The sequence below is a fragment of the Theropithecus gelada genome, chromosome 13 (genome assembly GCF_003255815.1).
Source record: "Theropithecus gelada isolate Dixy chromosome 13, Tgel_1.0, whole genome shotgun sequence".
NCBI lineage: Eukaryota > Metazoa > Chordata > Mammalia > Primates > Cercopithecidae > Theropithecus > Theropithecus gelada.
The window spans coordinates 1,619,354-1,645,124 of record NC_037681.1 but is presented as its reverse complement, the minus strand read 5'-3'; the positions used below and the strand labels follow the sequence as shown (position 1 = coordinate 1,645,124).

At 43.3% G+C, this 25,771-nt stretch overlaps 1 protein-coding gene across 2 annotated transcripts in view; it reads right to left on the bottom strand.

Moving 5' to 3' along the window:
* SMYD1 (SET and MYND domain containing 1) overlaps nucleotides 1-19,663 on the bottom strand; it is a 44,923-nt gene extending 25,260 nt beyond the window's left edge. For both annotated transcript variants that reach the window (XM_025354265.1, XM_025354266.1), the window contains exons 1-2: nucleotides 19,442-19,663; nucleotides 2,246-2,422 (exon numbers count right to left, since the gene is read on the bottom strand). In XM_025354265.1, the coding sequence (XP_025210050.1) occupies nucleotides 2,246-2,422; nucleotides 19,442-19,578 (314 nt within the window). In that variant the 5' untranslated portion in view covers nucleotides 19,579-19,663. The remainder of the gene's footprint in view (nucleotides 1-2,245; nucleotides 2,423-19,441) is intronic.
* Between the last annotated feature and the right edge of the window lie 6,108 nt (nucleotides 19,664-25,771).

Below are 25,771 nucleotides of genomic sequence, written 5' to 3'. Positions count from 1 at the left end.
TCCACCGGTCTCGGCCTCCCAAAGTACTGGGATTACAGGCTTGAGCCACCGCGCCCGGCCGGTGTTGATATTCTTAATGATTGGGTAGCGTGAAAGTGGAGAAGGCCATCTAGGTGGGGAAACAGTGTGAACAGAGGCCTCGAGGCAGCCACGCGCATGCCACGTGCAGGACCTGGCCTGGCTGGAGCGGGGCTCTGGGGGAAGAGCAGGAGGCCAGGTGGGACAGGAGGAGACCTGTAGAGACACAGGGACTTGAGTATGAGACAGAGGGGTGTACTTCACCCCAAAGGCCTCTTTGTTAACTATTAGATGGCCTGTGATGAAGCTTATAACCCAGGGACACTTTAATGTTCCTGCCACCCACTGACTGCTCACTTTTCAGGCACCTAGGGAGGGGATGGTGGTCTAGGACAGAACCTGTTCCTGAGGAGAGACCTGCTGGGCAAAGCACAGGCCCTCTCCTCGTTTTTTTTTTTTTTAATTGAAATTTTAGTTGAGATAATTGCAGATTTACAGGCAGTTGGAAAACAATACAAAGAGATCCCTTGTACATTTGGCCCAGTTTTCTCTAATGGTAACATGTTGGAAAACTAACATCACAGCCAGAATATTATCCCACCTCTGTTATTCAGATTTCTTCCATTTTGCTTATATTCATGAATGTGTATGTGTGTTTAATTATATACAATGGTATCACCTATGTAGCTTCATGTATCCACCTGCACAGTCAAGATACTAAACAGTGTCATCACCTCAGGGTCCTTTCTGTCCCCCACCTCTTTTTGAACCATTTTAACCATTTTAAAGTATACAGTTTGGTGGCATTAAGCACACTCACACTGTTGTGCAACCGTCACCAACCATCTGTTTCCAGAACCTTTTTCATCTTCCCGATTTCTCCCGTTTGAGTCACTGAGTTATTTCTGGAGAAATGCCCCGCGTGGGACTCCAGGTGCCTGGAAACTGAGGTGTCTTCACAGGGAGCCCAGGGCAGCACTGGGGAAAACACAACTCAGCACATGGAAGATCTGTTGCCTCCAAATAATGAGGAAAGGGTTATGAAGCTCAGAGAATAGAGGTCAATGCGTGATAGATTTCAACTCAATAACTGTCACAGGAGGTGCCATTTACTTTAGGTCTTGAAGCATATGTATTGTTTCAGTAGATGGAGCTAAGGGGCATGGAGAGGTTGACTGAGCCATTTCATCCTGCCGGTTCCTAAAAATCATCATGATATGACAATTCCATTCTGTACCTTAACTTCACACCCTACGCACACAGTGAAAATGCTCCCAGTCACCATCTCCATCTCCTTTGCTCTGCAGTGCTGGCTTCCTGAGCATCTCCCTGCAGCCCAGCACCAAGCCTCCAGGACTTGGGAATCTCTTGCACTGGAGCTACTGGCCTTGAGATTTCTGATGATGGCCACCAGGAAAAGCCGTTAGTTGCAAACTCAAATGCGCTCTCTGGTGTAACGTGTATGACCACAGGGAGCGGTGGTGCTGCTGTGACTTAGAAAGCTCTGTATTTTTTCAAAGGTGGCAGATACTACTCAGCTCTAGCCTATTTGGCCAGATCTTCAGTTTTTTTGTTTGTTTTTGTTTTCCAAGAGAAGTCAAAAATCCTAATTTTAAAATATGAAATTTCCGAATTTTTACACATTGGTGGATCAATTTAAAAACACTTGCCCCTTGGTTGGGCATGGTGGCTCATGGCTATAATACCAGCACTTTGGGAGGCTGAGACGGGTGGATCGCTTGATCTCAGGAGTTCGAGGCTACCCTGGGCAACATGACAAAACACCGTCTCTACAAAAAATACAAAAATTAAACAGGTATGGTGGTGTATGCCGGTGGTCCCAGCTAGTCGAGAGGCTGAGGTGGGAGGATCACTTGAGCCTAGGAGGTCAAGTGAGCTGTGATCAGGGCCTCTGCACTCCATCCTGGGCAACAGAGCAAGCCCCTGTATCCAAAATACATAAATAAACTAAACACTTGGGAGCCCTACAGCAGGAGTCTGCAAGCCAGTTTCAGCCTGTGGCTGCAGTTTGGAATCACTGCTGTCAACAGCGAGTTCTCCCTCTTAGACCTTAAGGGAGTGAACAGAAGTGACCATATGCAGTCTTTGAGGCTCTTTCCTGACTTGCACTCAGCTTGGCTTCCTTAGATCTGGGAATGCCGTTACAGAGGCCACTCCAGCCTGACATTTGGAAATTTGAAGCACCACCATGGGGCCCAGCTCTCACCTGATGTTCTCATTGGGTACTTTCCCGTATCTCTTGATGGCCGAACACTCATTCTTGTGGTTCAACCAAGCATCTTTCTGGCAGGTGCGGTCGCAGTAATGGGCAAACTTGCACTGCCCACAGCGATGGAGCTTCTCCTGCCTCTTGAAGCAGGTGTGGCACACAAAATTAACAAGGCTGGAAATGGAGAGAGAAGATACATGATTGGGAGCACAGTGGAAAGGGCACCATGCAGCCAGTGGAACACGGCATTCTGGTACTGGGTTCAGCTGACTGGTCCTTGTCTGTCTAAACTTCAGATTTCCATCTTCCAAAATGAGGAGTCTGGGCTTCCAAAGGCCCTTCTCGGCAATAACAATTCCTTTAGCAATTTTTTTTTGTTTGTTTCTTGAGACGGAGTCTCGCTCTGTCGCCCAGGCTGGAGTGCAGTGGCACGATCTCGGCTCACTGCAACTTCCACCTCCCAGGTTCAAGCAATTCTTCTGCCTCAGCCTCCCAAGTAACTGGGATTATAGGCACGTGCCACCACACCCGGCTAATTTTTGTATTTTTAGTACAGACAAGGTTTCACCACATTATTCAGGCTGGTCTCGAACTCCCGACAAGTTATCCACCCACCTCGACCTCCCAAAGTGCTGGGATTACAGACGTGAGCCCCCACACCTGGCCTACCAAATATTTTTAAGTGACCCCCATGTGGAGGACACTCTTATCCTCTGCATATAAGCCCTTCAATTCAGGAAGGGTAAATTCATGACCTAAGTGTGTTAGGCATTGGGAATACCACAAATTACTAGAGAAACAATTGAACGTGCAGTGTGGTGAATACTATGACGGGGAGCACAGGGGGGTCCTAGACTCTTTGGAGAAGACACTTGAATTCCTTATGATCCCCTCGCCCGAAGTCACAGGTCATTGGCACTGTGTTGGAGGGGGCATTTTGGCGACATGTCTTTCTCATTGTTGAAATGTAGTGTCCCCTTTCCCAAAGTACAACAAATCATAATGATCTACAGTATGATGGGACAAGAGCATCATAGTATTGTATGCAAAAGAATATCTACACACTATGATATATGTCACAGTCTGTGTGTTTTGCAACGGTAAGAATGACAGGGTTACTGATTTCACTGTCATTGACATATTCTCCCAGCTCACAGCGAGGATGGAAGTGATGAGGAGGAAAATGCAAGCCCATTCGATGGGTGAGGGAGAGAGTTGTGAGAAGATGAGGATCCTCACCCGGTGCTTCTAGCCTCTTAGTGTTCCCATTCGAGAGCCCTGTGTCCCCCATGTTAAACCCATCATTCAAACAGAAAAGGGCATAGGCTCCATAGGAAATGTATTTCGGGACATAGCCTGACATCCAGAGTGAGGGAAATCTGGTATGATGCACAGAATCTCTGGGCCTCAACCTCATGCTCCTGCAATGTGAGGAAGAGAAATCCCAACCACTGAAGCAAAGAAATAATGAAAACCAGTTCAATGATCTGCAGGGAAGTGCTGAGCTTCCGGGAAGCAAGTGGATGGGTAAACTCAGGTAGGAGTCTACAGTCTAAACAGGGACCTCAAAACTATAAGAACACAGGAGCTTTTAAAACCGCAGAATTCTAGAGCCTGGAGGGAGAAACTTCCACAGAACATTCAAGCACAGAAATCTTTTGTGTCCATCCCTGGCCATGAATATTCTAATTCCCACAGTGAAAAGGAGTTCACTGTTTCTGAGAACAGTCAGTTCATTGTTGGCCAGTCCTAATTGTTGCAAACTTCCTCCTTGTGTTAAGCTTGAATTTGCCTCCCCAGAAAACCTACTCCTGTACCCTAATTTGGCCTTCTGGGTCCTTGCCCAATGGAACAAGCCTGGTCAGATCCGTTCTTCAAGAATTTGAAGACCACTGCCTTGCTTCCCATTCATTTCTCTCCTCCAAGTTAAATACTCCCAGATCTTTAAACAATTCCTTGTACATGGTTTCTAGAATTCTCGCACCTTTCTAGTGGCCTCTGATATATCTACAGAAATCCCTGTAGCCAAAAGAGGGTGGGTTTAGCTGAGAAATCAAGCAACATGTGCTGGCCAGTGCCAGGGGGTCAGGCTCACGGACCAGCCCAAAGGCCAGGCCTGACCCTTGAGCCTGACCCCTAGCACTGATCCCAGCATGGCATCTAGAAGGGGATAGACAGGTGCAGAGCCAGCTGAGGGCACGGCAGGGGTTACTGCTCTATGCTACATCCTGGGCTTCCTAAAGTCCAGGCAGTTTTCAGCCTGTGGCTGGCCAGCTCAACACACCGTTGTATCCCCATCCACTAGGAGGTGCATTGCTACTAATTTGTTAACAATCATAAAGTACTGGAGGGCATGAAAGGTCAGTGTTTATTTCTAATTTAGAGCAGATTCAAAGTTATCCTCACAGTAACAGCTTCCTCACTCTTAAACTTGCCTTCCCTTAAACTTTCCTAGTGAATGAGGAGGAGTAGAATCACACTGGCATACTGAGAACTGCACAGGTTCCGCAGCCCGTCATAACTAGGCCACAGAGGGTGCACCCTCCCTGAGAACGTCATTTGTCATAAGTGCCCCAGCAGAATAGAGCACATGGGGCCTACAGGGAACCCTGGCCACTTAGTGAACTCTCTAAACTCCTGCCGATGGAGAGTTACGAATTTCTTACATCTGCCTCAAGTCAGGATTGCATTTTCTGGCAGGAATTTGCAGTTCATTAGCAGGAACTGGACTGCTGAAAAATCCAAGTAAATTGGATTCCAAGAAGGCTCCAAATCTTGTCTCCTGGCCAAACACAGGTGAGAGCTTGGGCGTCAACACCTCACAATTATGGTGCCCAGAGCAGAGTATACTATTCAGATGTGGTACCATGCACACTTGCCGGATCTCCACATTGTGCTTCCATTAGTTTCTTTAGTGAAAACCTCACATTAATTTAGGGTCAAACAGCCGGGTGCAGTGGCTCACACCTGTAATCCCAGCACTGTGGGAAGCCGAGGCGAGCCGATCACCTGAGGTCAGGAGTTTGAGAACAGCCTGGCCAACATGGTAAAACACTGTCTCTACTAAAAATACAGAAATTAGTTGGTCATGGTGGCACATGCCTGTAATCCCAGCTACTTAGGAGTCTGAAGCAGGAGAATTGCTTGAACCCAGGGACAGAGATTGCAGTGAGTCGAGATTGTGCCACAGCAATCCAGCCTGGGTGACAGAGCAAGACTCTGCCTCAAAAAAAGAAAGAAAGAAAGAAAGAAAGAAAGAAAGAAAGAAAGAAAGAAAGAAAGAAAGAAAGAAAGAGAAAGAAAGAAAGAAAGAAAAAAATTAGGGTCAAATTACAAATATAGTCAGTAGAACCTCCCAAGCTTTCTCAAAGGTGCTGCAGTCAAGCCAGAGTTTCCACTCTGTTTGTCTACACAGCATTGCATTTTCTAGACATCTTTATGGAGGTATGATTGACATATGATAAGTGTTAGAAAAAAAAAAAGAACACTTTGATAGGTTCTGACATATGCATCTACCCACGAAACCATCATCACAATCAAGATAATAAACATATCCAGGCCGGGCACAGTGGCTTACACCTGTAATCCCAGCACCTTGGGATGCCAAGGCAGGTGGATCATCTAAGGTAAGGAGTTTGAGACTAGCCTGGCCAACATGGCAAAATCCAGTCCCTACTAAAAATACAAAAATTAGTTGGGCGTGGTGGCATGTGCCTATAGTCCCAGTTACTCGGAAGGCTGAGGCAGGAGACTCGCTTGAACCAGGGAGGCAGAGCTTGCAGTGAGCCAAGATTGCACCACTGCACTCCAGCCTGGGCGACAGAGTGAGACTCCATCTCGAAAAAATAAAAAATAAAAAATAAAAATAAATAAATAAGTAAAGACTACATCCATCAGCCTAAAAGCTCCTTTGTGACACTGAATTTTTAAACTTGAAGTGGAGTCTTCACATTTATTCTTAACTGATGGTTTTCAGTGTAGCATTCCAAAACGTCAAGGTCATTTTGAATTTTCTTCTGTCATCTTTCATGTTGGTATGCTAATCTCTGAGTCATCTGCAAATTTCAGAGTATGTCTTAGGTTAGGAACGAGGAAGGAGGAGCAGATGTCCACCTCTGGGGCATCAGGGCTCATACCAGGAATATAAACCCAAGGCAGGAGAGAATGGGAGGAGAGCCAAGAGGTGGTCTGGAGAAGGAACAGTTAGACACAAGCACAATCATGCTGTCTGTCCCTTGTAACCTGCCACTTGTAACTTTATGCTTGTCTGTTCCAAGGTTGCCCATCAGAGAGCGACCCCACACCAGAACTACTCTCATATTTTACACCCAAATTGACATTTTAGAATAGCCTAGTACAATATCCTCATCTTTTTATTCATATACATGTATTCACACATTCATATTTCATGTATACACTAATACGTGTGCCTACCAAACAAAAACATTACTCTTCACAATTCTGTTTTATTGTTTTAAATTTCAAACACAAATGAAAATCACCTAGGTGAACACTTCGAATAACAAATTTTGAGTCTTCATCTTTATAGTCACTGCTTATTTCTAATCTACTTAAAAATGTGGGAATATATGGTATCACAAGGATTGGAGACATAGACTGTGGCCAACACAACCTGGAATAACTCTGAAGTTTAAGAATTTACTTTCGGCCAGGCGCGGTGGCTCAAGCCTGTAATCCCAGCACTTTGGGAGGCCGAGACGGGCGGATCATGAGGTCAGGAGATCGAGACCATCCTGGCTAACACGGTGAAACCCCGTCTCTACTAAAAAATACAAAAACTTAGCCGGGCGAGGTGGCGGGCGCCTGTAGTCCCAGCTACTCGGGAGGCTGAGGCAGGAGAATGGCGTAAACCCGGGAGGCGGAGCTTGCAGTGAGCTGAGATCCGGCCACTGCACTCCAGCCCGGGCGACAGAGGGAGACTCTGTCTCAAAAAAAAAAAAAAAAAAAAGAATTTACTTTCACAATGAACACATGTAGTTGAGTCCACATGGCTGACTGTATAACCGAAGGTCCTCAGAATTAACTTCCAGGCAGAATACAATGTTTATTAAAAGATAGGCAATTTTAAAATGTGCTAAAATGAGGTTTACCCAACAGCAGTTTTTCAGAACTTAGACTCTTACGGATTTTGGAGTGAGGAGAAGTATTTTATCCTTGACGTTGTTTAGAATTGCTGGTACATGGTGATAACAAAAAAAGATTGACTTTTATTGTTTTTTGTTTTTTGTTTTGAGACAGAGTCTCGCTCTGTAGCCCAGGCTGGAGTGCAGTGGCATAATCTCGGCTCACTGCAATCTCTGCCTCCCAGGTTCGAGTGATTTTCCTGCCTCAGCCTCCCGAGTAGCTGGGATTACAGGCACCCGCCACCATGCCTGGCTAATTTTTGTATTTTTTAGTAGAGATGGAATTTCACCATGTTGGTCAGGCTGGTCTGGAACTCCTGACCACCTCAGCCTCCCAAAATGCTGGGATTATTGTTTTTCAATTCTGTACAAAGACCCCTTACTAATGACCTTATTGTAGACATCAGGAATGGACCCCTCACACAACCCTGTCCTTACTTAGTCCATGCTGCTTGTGAGGTTTATTACGGCAAGTTTTCCTAGCCTGGCTCCAAGAGAAAGAATATGTCTCCCCTGGCATTTGCCTCCAAGCTCCCATGAACTAACTTAATACACTTCTACTAGGGCCTGATTAGAGAACAATCTATCTGCTATTAACTGTAGCTATATTATGTCCCTAAGAATAAATTCCAGTGACATGACCCTCATGTTCTCAAAGTCACTAATAACCACCGTGACCAGGAGACAGAACCTTAAGGTGCTGCAAAGCAGCCTTCACCCAAGATTGGGTGACAGGAAGAACATTACACTTGTATAATCATTTTATCAGGCTTTGGATCAATTCATGTTATGTCCATGAGATTCTTTGCTATTAAATAATTCATGTTATCTCATGAGATTCTTTGCTATTAAATAATTCATGTTATCTCATGAGATTCTTTGCTGTAATAAACTTCAAATACTTTTCATAAAAAGAAAATGTGATCAATGATTTCTTTTCTCATAGTGAACTTGGGTGGGTTCCAAATATGAACCACCAAATAGTTCCTTCAGGATCACAGATCTATTTTGTATCCCATTCTGTAATTTTGCTAGGGCCTAGAGCCAATTTTTAAAAGCTGGTGAAACCTGGGAAGCATTGAGTTATCTTTCTTAAATGTAGGCTTCCTTTGGGATGAGGTTGACCTTCTCTCTATGCCCGCAGCTGCTGGTAGGGCTTAGCCACAAGACTGGAGCTGGGGAGAAGGAGGATGCAGAGTTGGACTTCTGGAACTTCAGTGTGCACACACATCACCAGCAATTTTGTTAAAACTCGGGTTCAGATTTAGTATGTGGGGTGGGGGCTGGGATTCTGCATTTCTAACAAGCTCCCAGGCAATACTGATGCTTCAACTTTGAGTAGCAAGAATGTCGAGATGAGAGAAAACCCAAATCCTGCTCCTTCTGGTGGGATACACTGAGATGTGTCAAGTAGACAGGAAAGGGAAATTTTTTGTTTTATTTCAAATCTAGTCCAAAATTTTTTTAAGTATGTCCCTCTGGTTCCCATCTCCCCTCCTTGGCATGGGGTTGGGTGTTACGGAAGGTCAAACCTAGAGTTGGTCAGAGCTGGGTTCTTCTCCTGACTCCAGTATCTACTGGCTGTGTGACCTTGAGCAAGTCCCCTGACTTCTCCAAGCTTTTGTTTCCTTATGTGAAAATGGGAGTAGCAACACCTAGATCTTGCTATCTTTTAGACCACTGACCAGTACTTTTGAATGAAATATACTATTTTTTAAAATTCAAGCAAGATGAAAATTACAAAGAAGTTCTGAAATCTCACCACTCTCATAGTGATTTTAGGGTTAAAAGAAATCACACGTGTAAGGTGGTCAGCACAGAGCCTGGCACTGGATAAGTGCTCAGCGGACATCAGCCCGAGCCACCCATCCTGCCTGTCACTCAGACAGGGCTGGGCCAGGTTGATCACCGAGTTCCTCTCATCCCCAGCGCCAGCTTATTCCAGGCAGCTACCAGAAAGGAAGACAGCCCAGCTACAGGAGAACATCGTATGGGGACAAGGGCACTCCCCTGACAGAAATGCCCATCCTGGCCAGGCACGGTGGTTCATGCCTGTAATCCTAGCATTTTGGGAGGCCGAGGAGGGCGGATTATGAGGTCAGGTGTCCGAGACCAGCCTGGCCAACATAGTGAAACCCTGTCTCTACTAAAAATACAAAAAACTAGCCAGGTATGGTGGTGGGCGCCTGTAATCCCAGCTACTAAGGAGGCTGAGGCAGGAGAATGGCAGGAGAACCTGGGAGGCGGAGCTTGCAGTGAACCAAGATCGCGCCACTGCACTCCAGCCTGGGCGACAATGTGAGACTCCATCTCAAAAAAGAAAGAAAGAAAGATAGAAAGAAATGCCCATCCCTCCTCTACCTTACTGGCCCCAGTGCAGGAGAGCATCCAAATGACATGAAATCCTAAAGCCACTTTTTGGATTCCGAGAAAGAGCATTTGTCCCAGGCAGGCTTAGCTGGGTGACCTTCAGCAAGTCTCGTTTCTCCCCAGTCTCATATTCCTATTCACACCAAAAGGTATCAACTCCCACTTACACAGCACTTTGCCATTTCAAAGAGATGTTTTTAGTGATTCGTTTTTTAAAAAATCTTCACAGCAACCTTTAGAGTAGCCACGATCATTATCCTCACAGAGATATTATTCTCTTAAGAGTCCCTGACGCCGGACGCTACTTCCAGCACACAGAAGGCGGATGCAGCTACAAAGTCCACCTGCTTGGCCTGCAGCCTTGAATGTGCCTGCTCCAGCAGCTGGTCCCCTCTCACTCTGCTCTGCAGCCCTGCTGGACTCTGTGATCTGTCAGAGTGAAGAGGGCTGGAAGGGCAGCTGCTGCTCAGCTCCTTGTATGGAAATAGTTGCTCACGGACAGATACATGCAAAGACAAGGTGCCTGCATGGTGGGCAAGCCCCCTAAAAACTCAGCAAGAGAGGACTGGACCAACAGTTCAACAGTTCTGTCTTTCAGGGCTGCTTATAAACTCCCAGCCTGCCAGAAGGTCTCTCCTCAAAAATTAGAGGGAAGTGTCTTTTTTTTTTTTTTCTTTTTTAAGAGACAGGGTCTTTCTCTGTCCTCCAGGCTGGAATGCAATGGCGTAATCACGGCTCATTGCAGCCTCAAACTCCTGGGCTCAAGCGACTCTCCCACCTTAGCCTCCCAAGTAGCTGGGACTACAGGCACAGGCCACCAGGCTCGGCTTGATTTTATTTTTTTTGTAGAGACGGAGTCTTATTATGTTGCCCAGGCTGGTCTCAAACTCCTGAGTTCAAGTAATCTGCCTGCCTCAGCTTCCCAAAATGCTGGGATTACAGGCATGAGCCACCTCGCCCAGCCTGTGAGTAGATGTCTTAAAGAACATCTCGTCCCTCAAGTACCCAGATAACTTCACAATATTTTAAATTCTTTTTCTCATTCCTTCTTTTTTTCTTCTTTCCCTCTGTCTTTCCTTCCCTCCCTGCCTCTTTCTGCAAGTATTTATTGAGCATCTGTTATGTGCATTGAGCTAGGTAATAGACGGCCTTAAAAGATAAAGGAGACACCGACCTTGCCTTCAAGCAGTCCCCAGGCTGGGATGGGACATAAACACGTATAAACAAGGCAGGACCCACAACATTCCACGAACATGGTAACTTGCTGTAAGTTTCGAGGAAGAGAGACTACTTCAACGGAGGTAGGAGAGGCAATCTAGAAAGGCAATCACCTACGAGATGAGGAGGCATTGTTCTGACCTCGAGAGATGGGCTGAGTTTGTACTCAGAGAAGGCAGAGGTCTTCCAGAAAGAGGCACTGATATGAGGCAAATGTGTCCATGTCAGGGTATACATATAGGAGACAAAGGTAGCCGCTGGATGAGATCATGAGATTCATGTTTGCACTGACTATTAAATACCTTGACATAAGAAGTCAGTGGGGGCCAGGGGCAGTGGCTCACACCTGTAATCCCAGAACTTTGGAAGGCTGAGGCAGGAGGATCACTTGAGCCCAGGAGTTTGAGATCAGCCTGGGCAAAATAGTGTCCGGTAGAGAACACTGTCTCTACAAAAAACAAAAATAAAACATTAGCCAGCCATGGTGGTGGGCACCTGTAGTCCCAGCTACTCCAGAGGCTGAGGTGGGAGGATGGCTTGAGCCCAGCAGGTAAAGGCTGCAGTGAGCCATGACTGTGCCATGACACTCCAGCCTGAGCAATAGAGTGAGACCCTATCTAAAAAAAAAAAAAAAAAAAAAAGAATTAGAAGGTACTGTTTTCTTGGATCAAGCCTGGATATTGCCAATTTATTTTTAACATCCCTTTTTTTATTAAAACACCAACTCTCAAGATTTTCTCTGCCACAGCTCACATACCCTATGAAGACCTGTATACATTTACATGACCTAACTAAAGCACACCCCTCAATTCATGTTCAGAACACAAGCTCGGATGTGAGTGGGTAAAGATAGCATTATTATGGGGACAACCTGCCATTTGATCTAATCCATCTTTAAAAGGCAATCATTCTCAGACTTCTGGATTTAAGAATTATTGAGCGATATTTAGCAATACAACTCACAATAGACTGTGTAACATATCGACATGTCATGCCTCTATAGCTGAAAGTGCCAAATGAAAAGCAGAATTCTAAATCAACTGTGGTTATTCTCAACATCCAATGCAAACATTCAAGGCTGTCACTTGAATACTTTAACACTTACTCATTTTCTGAACTAATTGTTCCAGAATTTCTCTAATCCTTTCATTAAATTATTTCCATTTATAGCATCATTTTTCCCCCACTAACCAACCACCAGCTGTTATCAGATTAAAGGCCACATGTGTGTTTGTGTGTCTGCCAGGGCTAATCCTGCCATTGCCACAGGCTCACACAGAATTACACTGACTAAACCCCACCGGCTCTGCTGCACCTAAGAAAGCTCATAACTGGTTCCATTTTCAAAAAAAGCCTGGTTGTCAGTAATCTATTTACAAATACTCAACTTTTTCTCATGTTCCCCACTATCTTTTTACCTATACACACACTATATATACATAATCTCCTGAACACTTTCAACTTTGTAACCAGAATAATTTAGAGACTGTTCAAGTTTTTATTTAAAGAACTTAAAAAAATCCACTAACTGTCCTTGCTCCTTCTTAGCATATTTTGTGATGAATTGGATCAATCTAGAAAATTCTTATTGGTTGGGGTAGACTAAATAATAGCCCCCAAAAAATTGTCAATGTCCTCATCCCCAGAACTTGTAAATAGGTTACATTACATGGCAGAGGAACTTTGCATGTGTGATTAAGTTAAAGACCTTGAGACAAGGACAGTATCCCGAATTACCTAGGTGGGCCTAATGTAATTGCAAGGTCCTTCAGAGGAGGCAGGAGGTCAGAGGGGAACAAGATGTTACAGTGCTGGCTTTAAAGATTCAGGAAGGGGGCCATGAGCCAAGGAATGTGGGCAGCTTCAAGAAGATGGAGATAGTGAAGAAACAGAAGTATCAGCCTGTTTTTAGACTTCTAACCTCCAGGACTATAAGATAATAAACTTGTGTTGTTTTCAGCCATTGAAGTTACAGTAGTTTGTTACAGCAGCAAAAGGAACTAAAGGCTGGGTGCCTAGGGGCTCACGCTTGTAATCCGAGCACTTTCGGAGGCTGAGGCAGGCAAATCTCTTGAGGTCAGTAGTTTGAGACCAGCCTGGGCAACATGGTGAAACCCCATGTTCTTTCCCTCTCTCTTTCTCTCTCTTTCCTTCCCTCCCTGATTCTTTCCACAAGTATTTATTGAGCATCTGTTGTGTGCATCGAGCTAGGTAACAGAGGGGAGAACTAGACATAAAGGAATAATAAACAAATGAGTTATGCATATACTTAAAAATTGAGGGCATCAGCCGGGTGCGGTGGCTCACACCTGTAATCCCAGCACTTTGGGAAGCCGAGGCAGGCAGATCATGAGGTCAGGAGATCGGACCATCCTGGCTAACACGGTGAAAGCCCGTCTCTACTAAAAAATAAAAAAAAAATTAGCCTGGCGTGGTGCAGGCACTTGTAGTCCCAGCTACTCGGGAGGCTGAGGCAGGAGAATGGCGTGAACCCGGGAAGCGGAGCTTGCAGTGAGCCAAGATTGCGCCACTGCACTCCAGCCGGGGCCACAGGAAAAAAAAAAAAAAAAAAAAAAAATTGAGGGCATCAAAAGAAAACAACAATTCATAAAAGAATAAATGTTAAAAAACTTTCACTTCTCTAATAATAAAAAATTCAAGTTAAAACAATACTAAGATAAGTTTTAACAGATTTAATTGACAAACATGAAAAAGTGAAATAGTTTTCTGTGTTGGCCAGTATTGGGATGAGGAGGCAACTCCTGTGCTGCTAGTAGAAAAATGTATGTTCTCCTTTGGTGGGGTAATTTGGAAATCTATATCAAAAGCCTTAAAAATGTCTTTTGAATTCAAAATTTGTACTTGTAGGAATTTGTCTTTAATACATAATCAGAGATATATGGGAAGATCTACTAGGAAAAAGAGCAGACCCTTGACATCCAAAACAAAGCATCTACGAATTAGTTCAGCCCTTGTAGAAAGCAGCCTGGAGAGTTCCCCAAAAACTAAAACTAGAATTACCATTCGACCCAGCAATCCCATTACTGAATATCTACCTGAAGGAAAATAAATCATTCTACCAAAAACACACGTGCACTCATATGTTTATCACAGCACTATCCACAGTAGCAACGACATGGAAACAACCCAGGTGCCTATCAATGTTGGATTATATAAAGAAAACATGGTGCATATATACCCTGTAATACTACACAGCCGTTAAAAAAAGAACAAAATCATGTCCTTTGCAGCAATATGGGTGCAACTGGAAGCCATTCTCCTAAGCAAATTAATACAGAAACAGAAAACCAAATAACACGTTTTCATTTTGAAGTGAGAGATAAACATTGGGTACATATGGACACAAAAATGTGAACAATAAACACTGGAGATTCCAAAAGGGGAGAGGGAGAGAGAGGGGCAAGAGTTGAAAAGCTATCTATAGGGTACCATGTTCACTACTTGGGCAAGCAGATTATTAGAAGCCCAAACCTCAGCATCCCACAATATGCCCATGTAGCAAACCTGCACATGTACCCCCAAAATCTAAAATAAAAATTAAAAAAATATGGTATCTAATTAAATTAATATACTAGTCAACAAAAAGAATACTATGCAGCCATTAAAATGGTGTAGAAGGATATTAATGGTTTTGAAAGTTGTTCACAACATCTTACGAAGTAAATAAAACAGGTTACAAAATAATCCAGCTTTTTTGAGAGAAAAAGTATATACAACTTAATTACATTGAACTTGAAATTATTAAATGCACCATTTTTATTCATTACTAAGAAATTAAAAAAAATCTACCAATTAAACCATAATGAATCATAGATTTTAGGATACATTATGATTTCAGAGAAGTTAAAATATGTATTCTGGAATTGATAAATATAGCATATTATGTATGTCCCATTTTCCCTCCATTCTGAAATAAACTTCTTTTCTCATATTTTAATATCCAGAATTTAGGGATATTTTGTGTCTTACAATCAAAGCATACATTTAATGTAGTGTTTCTGCCAGGCGCAGTAGCTCACACCTGTGATCCTAGCACTTTGGGAAGCCAAAACCGGCAGATCACTTGATGCCGGGAGTTGGAGACCAGCCTGAGCAACATGGTGAAACCCTGTCTCTACTAAAAATACAAAAATTAGCTGGGTGTGGTGGCGTGCACCTTCAGTCCCAGCTACTCAGAAAGCTGAGGCAGAAGAATCACTTGAGCCCAGGTGGCAGAGTTTGCAGTGAGCCGAGATCTCACCACTACACTCCAGCCTGGGTGACAGAGCAAGATTTCATCTCAAAAAGTAAAAATAATAACAATAATAATGTAGTGTTTCTTCCAGGACTCCCACCCCACCTATAACTCACCAGAATCAAGAAAATATTATATATGCATTGTATTTGCACCAGAAAACAAGGAGGATATACACCAGAATGTTAATAGCTGGGTTTTTTTTTTCCCCCAAATGATAAGATTGCGGAGAATTATTATTTTCTTCCTTAACAACAATAAAAAAATCAGCATTGCGAATTCCCAGGTTGGCCGCATGCTATGTAGAAGCTAGGAGGATCACTTGGGCTAAGGTACCACAGAGCTCCCACTCACTGTCCTCCTGAGAACTGGAAAACCTCAAAGTGAAGAGTTAAAGGGGCAGAGAGCAATTTTACCCACTCATGCATCACCCCTGGTATCTCAACTACCATAAAATGATGTGTCCAAAAAAGGCAACTCCTTGGTAAAGGTACTTCACTCCCTTCTAGCACCCAACCACAATGCCTAAGGGGATGGCAAATAGACTTCATTTTCAAATGCTAGTTCTCATTGATTGGTAGTAGCCCCCTGGAGGACCTGCTGGAAGGGATTCTGAGGCCAATTTGGAATTCAGGAGGAAGGTGTGCCTGATTGATTAGTCATGCCTAGCACTTAATCCAAGTGCTACATAGTAGCTAGGCCTGAAAGAATTTTCCCAGCTTTATTCTCCCTTTCTTACCTTCAAGAAGAGTACCTGTTTTTCTAATCATCAAAGGTGAAGAGATCTTAACCAGACTAAGGACCATAATTTAAGGGCCTGGAATGTTACTGCTAATGCTAAACTAAGCCCATTCTAGCAAAGACACAATTCAGGTTTACAAACCAGCATTTCACAGTATGGCATTATATTTTAAAGTCAAAGAACACATATATTACTGGCTTAGTAATTACACTCCTGTGATACACACCTCATGTATCTGCTTTCCAAGAGATAGGAACAAAAATGTTCATAGCAACCATTCACAGGAGAATGGAAAAATAAATTTGGTACACAGACACACACAAAGTTTATTCACTTTATTAGTTTCACAAAACCATACAGATGAATAATAAACATTTGAGTGAAAGAAGCAAGGGACATAAAACCACATATAATATTGTACCTTTGTTTAAAAGATCAAAAACAAAACATAACTAATTATATATTGTTTAGAAATATGTGACTGTGATTAAACTATTACTATTTTTTTTTTTTTTTTTTGAAACATAGTCTTGCTCTGTCACCCAGGCTGGAGTGTAGTGGCACGATCTTGGCTCATTGCAACCTCTGCCTCCTGGGTTTAAGCGACTCTCTCGCCTCAGCCTTCTGAGTAGCTGGGATTACAGGCACCTGCCATCATGCCCGGCTAATTTTTCTATTTTTGTAGAGACAGGGTTTCACCATATTGGTGAGCCTAGTCTTGAACTCCTGACTTCAGGTGATCTGCCTGCCTGGGTCTCCCAAAGTGTGGGATTACAGGCATGAGCCACCACACCCGGCCAAAACTATTATTTAAAAGGCAGTAGAATATACAACACAAAACCTAGGATAATTACCTTTGGAGCAGGCATGGGACAGGATAGAGAAGATGTAACATATTGGAATATTCTAGTTAAGTTGGTTTGGTGTTGATCTATTGCTATGCTTTGTATAATATATGTTAGAATATATACAATATAATAGATAATATATATGTTAGAATATATAATACACAGTTTGAAAGAATTAATTTTCATTTAATGCAGTGTTCAATTAAAAATATAATCTTTCTCCACATTTCTGTGGAAGACTAGGAAAGCCTGTCTTGCCACAACATGGATTAGAATAAGCCAGTTTTATACAGTGACTTTTGTGGGTGACTGAGTTCCACCTCTGCAATCAAGTTTCTCATCTACGGTGGCTGAGCCTCACCAGGAGCCTAAAATGCATAAAACTTTCCTTTAATGCCTCTTTGGACTGTCTCTGGTATAACCAAAGAAAGCATAGCTCCCTCATGTGTGCAGTGACAAGTTTGGGTAAAGCATTTTTTGAAAAAAACGATCTCTTTTAGATTTTTTTTTCAATCATTTTAAAGGTCATTTATACCATTTATCCCACTTTTATTACTACTGTAAAAAAATATATGATTTTATGTAGTATTTATCCTCAATGTACATGAAGTGTTTTTATAGTTGTTACTTCAAATGAATGACAAATTATTTATAATAACAAAAACATGGAAACAATCCAAATGGTCAGTCATTAGCAGGTAATAGAAGAACATGTAGCTCTCAAGTACTGTCTCTGAAGAGTGTATAATAGCACAGAAGACGTCAAAATTATTAAATGAAAAAGCATAATGGCTTGTATAATGAGTATATTACAGCCAAATGAAACCTATGTTTTAAAACAAACCAAAAATAGATACTCAACATGTTAAGAGTGGTTATCATTGTGTGATATCTTACCTTTCTAAATTTTCTAAAATGACAATGCCTTGCTATTAAAATGGAATGAAAGACCATTCAACTTTAATCTTCTTGAAATGGAACTGATTGGCTAGATTGACTTTGGGGAATTGGAGGCAGCAAATGGAGATGTTCTTCACAAGGCCAGGCAGTAACTCACTGGCAGCACCAGGATTAGTGTTGACAGTCCTTGTGTTTCTGGGTTGTGTTTTCACTCTGAATTCAGCTGGTTCCCTAACTGTACTCAACCCTCCCCTGACACACACACATACACACACACACACAATTAATGAAATAAGACAAGCTCCCCCTGAAAAAGTCACCTCAGCCCCATATATTCCTCGGGTGGTGGTAAGCCATATTCCCCAGTTCACACCCTTTTCCCTGAAGGTCTTAGTGGGCAGGAAGACAAGAGAATGTGAATACTAATAAAGTTATCTCTGAGAAGCAGTGCCCTTTCCCAGGGTGGTCAGTGCAGCCAGCCAACCACAAAGCCTGGGTTATCAGACTCAAACCACATGGATGTCAAGCAGGTCACCCCAACCTTGATCTCAGAAAATATTGGCACTTTAATGTGATCACCATGTAAGTTTGTTTAAAATTAAGATTTATTACTAATTTAAAAGCTTGGTAGTCTAGGGTGGCCAAGGTCGTGAAGAAGAGGGAATGTACATTTAACAGAGCCTGTCTGAAGAGCCTATAAAACTGAAAACATCACATCCTATGGCCCAGCAATTCCTCTTCTAGTCCTATGGCCTAGAGAACAATTGCACATATGTACAGGTAGACACGATCGAGGATTTTCATTTTTTTATGAAAAATTAAAAACCACCAATTGTCTCTCAATAGGTGAGAGACATGGATGAATAAAATGTCATATATTTATAGGATGAAATATTTAAAATTAAGATTGGTGATTCATATAGCATATGAATCTATATGTATAGCTCTATAAAGGAAAGAGATCTTTGGAATTTAAAAGAAGTATCTATAGATTTATAGTTCCTGCAAGGATAGACATCAAAAACATGTTGTTTAGGGAAAAGAGCAAGTTCTAAAATGACATCTGAAGTATGACACCATTTATGTAAAAAAAAAGAAAGAAAGAAAAGCAAACTACAGCCATCCATTTTGATAAATGCTGATATATACATGTAATAGCACAGGAACATTCTAGAAGGAAATACAATGAAATAATAGCAAAGGTAATATCTGAGGAAAGACAGAGGGGACTGGGATTGGATGATACTTTGATTTTTCAAGGATAAGTGGATTCCTGTGTTATTCATAATTATTAATATACAAACAGTTTATTATTTTTTTAAGTCTCAGCAATTACTTTATCTGGTAATATATTTATAATAAAAAAAAAAGCTAAAAATATAGAGCTTTCTGTCGGAAATTGTTTCCCACAGCACCACACCCACCTTTCCACTCCCAGCACACCCTCTCAGCCAAGTTGCCCAATGTTGGGAGAAAGTGCCCCTGAAGCCTTTGCTCACCTTCACCATCCTTCTAGGAGCCACAGCAAATCACACTGGCAACGACCCCTTGCAGAAAAATTTATGCCAGAAAAATTAGCTCTCAGAAGTGTCATTTTGTTCAAAAAAGAGCACATGAATTTTATCCCTTCCCCTGATGATTTTTGAGAGCAAAGTATTTTAGAGTTTGGCACCAGCCAAACCAACAGGAGAGAAGGCAACTCCCCACATTTCATACCTGTCAAAAACCACTGCGGAATAAGCCCGCTCAGCAAAGATGACATCTGCAGCCCAGAACTCCTTGGTGGCCTTCAGACCCCTGCCTTTGCCCTCAGCAGTGAAGACCTCCACATTCTCCATTCTCCCTATTGTCATCTCAGAGTCTGTCAGGCCAGCGCAGCAGATATTTAACACTGAGCCAAGTCTCTTGTCATTGCTATTTCAGCACCTTCAGCATCCCAAAGAGCAAGACTATAAATGGACAAGCCACCTCCCCTTCCCTGCCCGCTCTCAGCCACTGGGCCCTCACCTCCCCCTCTGCTACTTTTTCTGGAGGTGGGAATGGGACAGGCACAAGAACAAGTGAACTGGGAAGGGTTTCATTCATCACCCAGCAAAGCTAACAGAAGAGAAAATGACCATGGCTTAATATGGTTCTGGGATAGGACCTGAAAAGTTTTGAGAGGTTCCATTGCAAGCGGAAGCTCTGTATATGCTAAGTTCTGAACTGCAACAATCCTGTTCGGCTTTAGTTGGAGTAGGGAGCATTTGGTCAGGAGGGTATTTTTAGCAGCCAGATGCCTCTGTCAATCAAAAGCAGACAACTGGAGTAGTCCAAGAGAAACAAGGTGATATTTGCTGCTCTGGGACCCTTCAGCTGTCAGGCTTGCACTTTCTCAAGTGAGGTGGGCCCCTCGCCCCACCCTTTTCAGTCTCTCTCCCAAGGGTGGACTGTTTTCAGGAAGCAGCAGAAGCTAAACTGAGGGCTGGGCATGGTTGCTCATGCCTGTAATCCCCACCTTGGGAGCCTGAGGCAGGTGGATCACCTGAGGTCAGGAGTTCAAGACCAGCCTGACCAACATGGTGAAACCCCGTTTCTACTAAATATACAAAAATTAGCTGGGCGTGGTAGCAGGTGCCTGTAATCCCAGCTACTTGGGAGGCTGAGGCAGGAGAATTGCTTGAACCCAGGAGGCAGAGGTTGCAGTGAGCCGAGATTGCGCCATTGCACCCCAGCCTGGGCGACAGAGTGAGACTCCATCTCAAAAAAAAAAAAAAAAAGAAGAAGCTAAACTGAGCCCTTGGCATATACGTAACAGTACTATTTAGGCTCCAAGGGGGCATTTTTCCTCTTCAGTGTCACCTAGGTCTCCCACAGCACCCCTACTCCACAGCTGTTCTTAGCACTGCTGGTGATGCTGGTATGCTGGAGGCAGGCTGGATACAGAGAAGGCAGGCTTTAAAAATAGCAACCCCCATCTCTATCTTTCTATCAAATTTCCTTTAACATGTGTCTGCTGCCAGGAAAATACCAACGTGCTCTGCCCTTCTTCTTACTCAGAAGTGAGGACGCTGGAAAGACGAATCTAAAATCCCCATGGAACTAAATGCCACTGTTCTTGGCTATCAGGCAGCTCTCACTGAGGTTTAAAAGAAAGACACTTGCAGATCTGGAGCTCTGGCTTGACTTCCATGTAAGATTTTTAGTTCCTGGGATACATCTACTTCCCGGGGGTGCAGTGGGCGGGGGCATTTCCTGGATCTTTCTGAGTGTATGGTTTCGGAGTCAGATGAATCTGGGTTTGAATTCTGAGCCTGCTACTACCACTTGAGACGGAACCTGTGAAACAAGAGTGATAATTTCTACCTCACTGGATTGTGAGGGTTAGATAATATGTATAAAGGACATAACACAGCACTGAGCACTTCATAAAGTACTCATTAAGTGATAGCTATTTTATTTTATTTACTCTGTCACATTGTCCTCCCTAAACTATCAAGATGTACCAGAAATTTTAACATGTCTTCAACCAACTGAATCTCTGAAAATACCTTCAACTCTTGGAAGCATATTGAAAGTTCATTGTCTGATTATATATCCTGATTTTTAGGTAGGAATACATAGCCATGAGAGCAAGAGAATGTCTCTGCAGCTTCTGATGTACCCTGAAGAGCAAAAGAACTTAAGACATGTAAAGTTAGGTGCCTCAAAAAGTAAACACTGCATGCTCCCAAGGGGAAAAACAATTCTACAAAACAGAGAGTTAAAAAAAGGGAAAGAAGGCCGGGCTCAGTGGCTCACGCCTGTAATCCCAGCACTTTGGGAGGCCGAGGTGGGTGGATCACTTGAGCCCAGGGGTTGAGACTAGCTTGGGCAACATGGTGAAATCCCATCTCTACCAAAAATACAAAAAATAAACTAGGCGTGGTGGGCGCATGCCTGTAGTCCCATCTACTCAGGAGGCTGAGGTAGGAGGACCACTTGAGCCCATGAGGCAGAGGTTACAGGGAGCTATGATCATACCACTGCACTCCAGCCTGGGTAACAGAGCAAGATCTTGTCTCAGAAAAAAAAAAAAAAAAAAAAGGAAAAAAGGAAGGGAAGGGAAGGGAAGGGAAGGGAGGCAAGGGAACGGAAGGGAAGGGAAGGGAAGGGAAGGGAAGGGAGGCAAGGGAAGGGAAGGGAAGGGAAGGGAAGGGAAGGGAAGGGAAAGGAAAGGTGTTTTCAGGAAAGGAGAAGAAAGGAGAGGAAATATTAAAAAGGTTTTTTCACTGTAATCCCAGCACTTTGGGAGGCTAAGGCGGGCAGATCACGAGATCAAGAGATCAAAACCATCCAGCCTAACACGGTGAAACTCTGTCTCTACTAAAAATACAAAAATTAGCTGGGCGTAGTGGCACACGCCTGTAGTCCCAGCTACTCAGGAGGCTGAGGCAGGAGAATCACTTGAACCCAGGAGGCGGAGGTTGCAGTGAGACAAGATTACGCCACTGCACTCCGGTCTGGGCGACAGAGCGAGACTCCATCTCAAAAAAAAAAAAAAAAAAAAAAGGTTTTTTCAATCCAGGTTGACTCCCAGTGAATACCCTGTATCCACCTACCAACTCAAGGTCTTGCAACAACTAGTCTGCCCTCAGTGGCCAGGGGCTCAGCCTGGCTCAGATGAGCTTGTTCCCTAGACTCAGCACTCTTGGAGCAGGTTCAGCCCAAGCCATGGTGAAAGAAGAAATTTACCTGCCCCAAGACCACACAGAGAGAGGAAGCCCAGAGCTCTAATTATAGCTGTGGGCCTCAATCTTATCAGAATGATGGCTATTATATTATTAAAGGGTGGTAGACAGAATAACAGGCCCCAAAGATGTGCAGATTCTAATGCTTAGACCTGTGAATATGTTACCTTATATGGCAAAAGGAACTTTGTGAATGTGATCAAGTTAAGGATCTTGAGAAGATTATCCTAGATTATCCTGGTAGGACCAATGTAATCACAAGGATCCTTATAGGAGGAAGGCAGGAGGGCCAGGGTCAGAGAAGAAGCAACAATCAACCAACAGGGTCAGAGTCAAAGAGATATTTGAAGGGGCTATGTTGCTGACTTTAAAGATGGAAGAAGCGGCCATGAACCAAGAAACTGGAAAAGGCAAGGGAACAGATTCTCACCCTAGAGCCTCCAGAGGGAACACAGCCCTGCGGACCTTGATTTCAGTCATGTAAAGTCCATTTCTGGCTATATAAAGTCCATTTCTGGCTTCTGACCACCAGAACTGTAAGATAATAAATTTATGTTATTTTAAGTCACTAAATTTGTCATGTTTTGTCACAGCAGCAATAGTAAATATAGTAAATATTTATTATATTAGTCTCATTATAGTAAATATTATGTTTACTTTAAAGTGAAATTCATACATAGTATAATTTATTCGTTCTTATACCTTAAAAAAAATGACTAGTTTAACCTAATAAAGGTGAAAGAAAATCAAAGTTAATTTGTAGTAATATCTATTTATTGTAAATTAAATATGTAAATGTGCTCACTATGCATATGCTTGGGTACAACTATATTAGAAGATGAGATAAAATGGCTAGATGTTTGTACCTGTAAGTGGAATCACTATGATAGACAGAGCAAAAATGCAGATTGATTTTGAGGACACAATACCATATTGTTGCCTGTGACCATAATTTTCTGAAATGCTGAATGACTCTTAGGGGAGTTCTAAATGAAATAAACTATGATCTTCCTTTGGTTAACGAGAAGTTGCATTGCTGGAAAATTCAGTGTATATTAAAACTTTACAAAAACTACTTTACGATTACTTACAAAATGGATTACCAGACTCAGACAATCATAAACCGGCTTTTTGCCTACCAGAAAAGCACATACAGATATTCGAGGTTGTGCAGGGTGGGCAGAGAGTCTCCATTGTACCAGGCTGTCCCCTGCTTCTCAGAGGATCTAACATCTCTGGCCAGGATTAAGGATGCAGAGGATGTTGACGGTAGTTTCCAGACTGGTGGTGGGGAAGAGGGCATAAGGCCCTAGTATGCCACATATCAATATAAATCCTGTGTAAAAGTGTTTTGCCCATCTGCCTTTGCTACAGCCCATCCTGGTTTGTTTTTTCCCCCCCATGAGATCCAACCCTTTTTTGATGACTTTGGTGCTGCCACGAATATGCCTGTAGCATCCCACAATCATTGTGACAAACAAAAGTTCTTCCTACATTCCTAAAATGCTTTCTACGTAGCAGATTTGCCTCCATTGAGAACTACTGGTCTTTGTCATGAGAAAAAGCACATCTAGAGTTTTGAAAAGATTTCTTATTGATGCAGGAGATAGAAAAATTATTTAGGCAGGGCACAGTGGCTCACACCTGTAACCCCAGCACTTTGGGAGGCCAAGGTGGTTGGATCACTTGAGATCAGGAGTTCGAGACCAGCCTGACCAACATGGTAAAACCCCGTCTCTACTAAAAATACAAAAATTAACCAGGCATGGGAGTGCACAGCTGTAATCCCAGCTACTTGGGAAACTGAGACATGAGAATCACTTGAACCTGGGAGGTGGAGGTTGTAGCGAGCCAAGATCATGCCACTGCACTCCAGCCTGGGTGACAGAGGAAGACTCTGTCTCAAAAAAAAAAAAAAAAAATCATTTAGGCAGATAGTGAGGGCAAAAGAGTCCTCAGCAGAACTTCCCTTCTAACAAAAAGCAGCCCTAGAAATAATTTCTTTTCTAACAAAGAGCACCCTGGAAGACCTAACTGCAAACATAGACAAGGAAGCTGGAAGCTTGCACAGGGGATGCCAGCAGCTGCGCCAATAGAAAAGGGCTACCTGGGGACCAGGCATGTCCAACATGGGGCACTACCTTCCCTTTTTTGTTAGCATGTGTACAGTAAAAAAGACATGGGCCACATAGAGAAGCTCAGGCAGAGAACCCACCTGCATAATAAAAGATTGGGGTGGGGGCTGTTAGAGATTCAAGTCCTGTGCAGATGACACACCTGGTCCTAACCCATTTTTCACACCCTATGTAGAGCAGACACCACCCCCCCAGTAGCTCATCTATAAAACCCTCTTCATTTCAGTGTGGATCAGCAACCCATTTTTCTGGGACCCTTCTCTGTAGCAGAGAGCTATTCTCTTTAATTTCCCTGTTGAATTTCTGCTGTTAACCTCACTCTTTGTGTGCCCACATTCTTGATCTCCGTGGCTGTGAGACAACAAACCTCAGATGTCACTCCAGACAATGAGGCTGCTTCATTATTGCCCTAGTGGAGATGACTGGGCAGAGAAGAAAAGATTTTGGGAAGCAGGCTGGGCATGGTGGCTTCCATGCCTATAATCCTAGCACTTCAGGAGGCCAAAGTGGGTGGGTCACCCAAGGTCAGAAGTTCCAGGCCAGCCTGGCCAACATGGCAAAACCCTGTCTCTACTAAAACACAAAAATTAGCTGGGCATGGTGGTGGGCACCTACAATGCCAGCTACTAGGGAGACTGAGGCAGGAGTATCACTTGAACCCGGTGGGGGTGGAGCTTGCAGTGAGCCGAGATCACACCACTTCACTCCAGCCTGGACAAAAGAGCAAAACTCCCTCTCGGGGGGGAAAAAGAAAAGATTCAGGAAAGATTCAGGAAGCACATGAGAGCTGTTGTTGATGTCTTACCTCTTGAAATATGAAATAATTAGATTCATTCTGCATCTCCTAAGAGATCAATCTAGGGTACAGGGCGGACATAACTGTGTGACAACGTGATATAGTGGTTAGGATTGTAGACTTGAGCTTCACAGACCTTCACAGTCATGTTTCTGTAGACGAGCCCTTCTCCACTCCAGGAAGATGGCAACTTTTTCCATCTTTAGTGATTTTAGTAAGCATCCAGGCTCCTTCTTTTTTTGTATATGAATAAAGAAGGGTAGTGAGAAAGGAAGAAGAATGAAACAGCTCAAGCCAAAGAGCTCCTGGTCCAGGAATGAGGCTGACCTGGGAGATTTCAGACAAGGGGATGACAAAAATTACCACTGTGGAACAGGATGTCCAGGCCGTCACTCTGTCTGTCTCT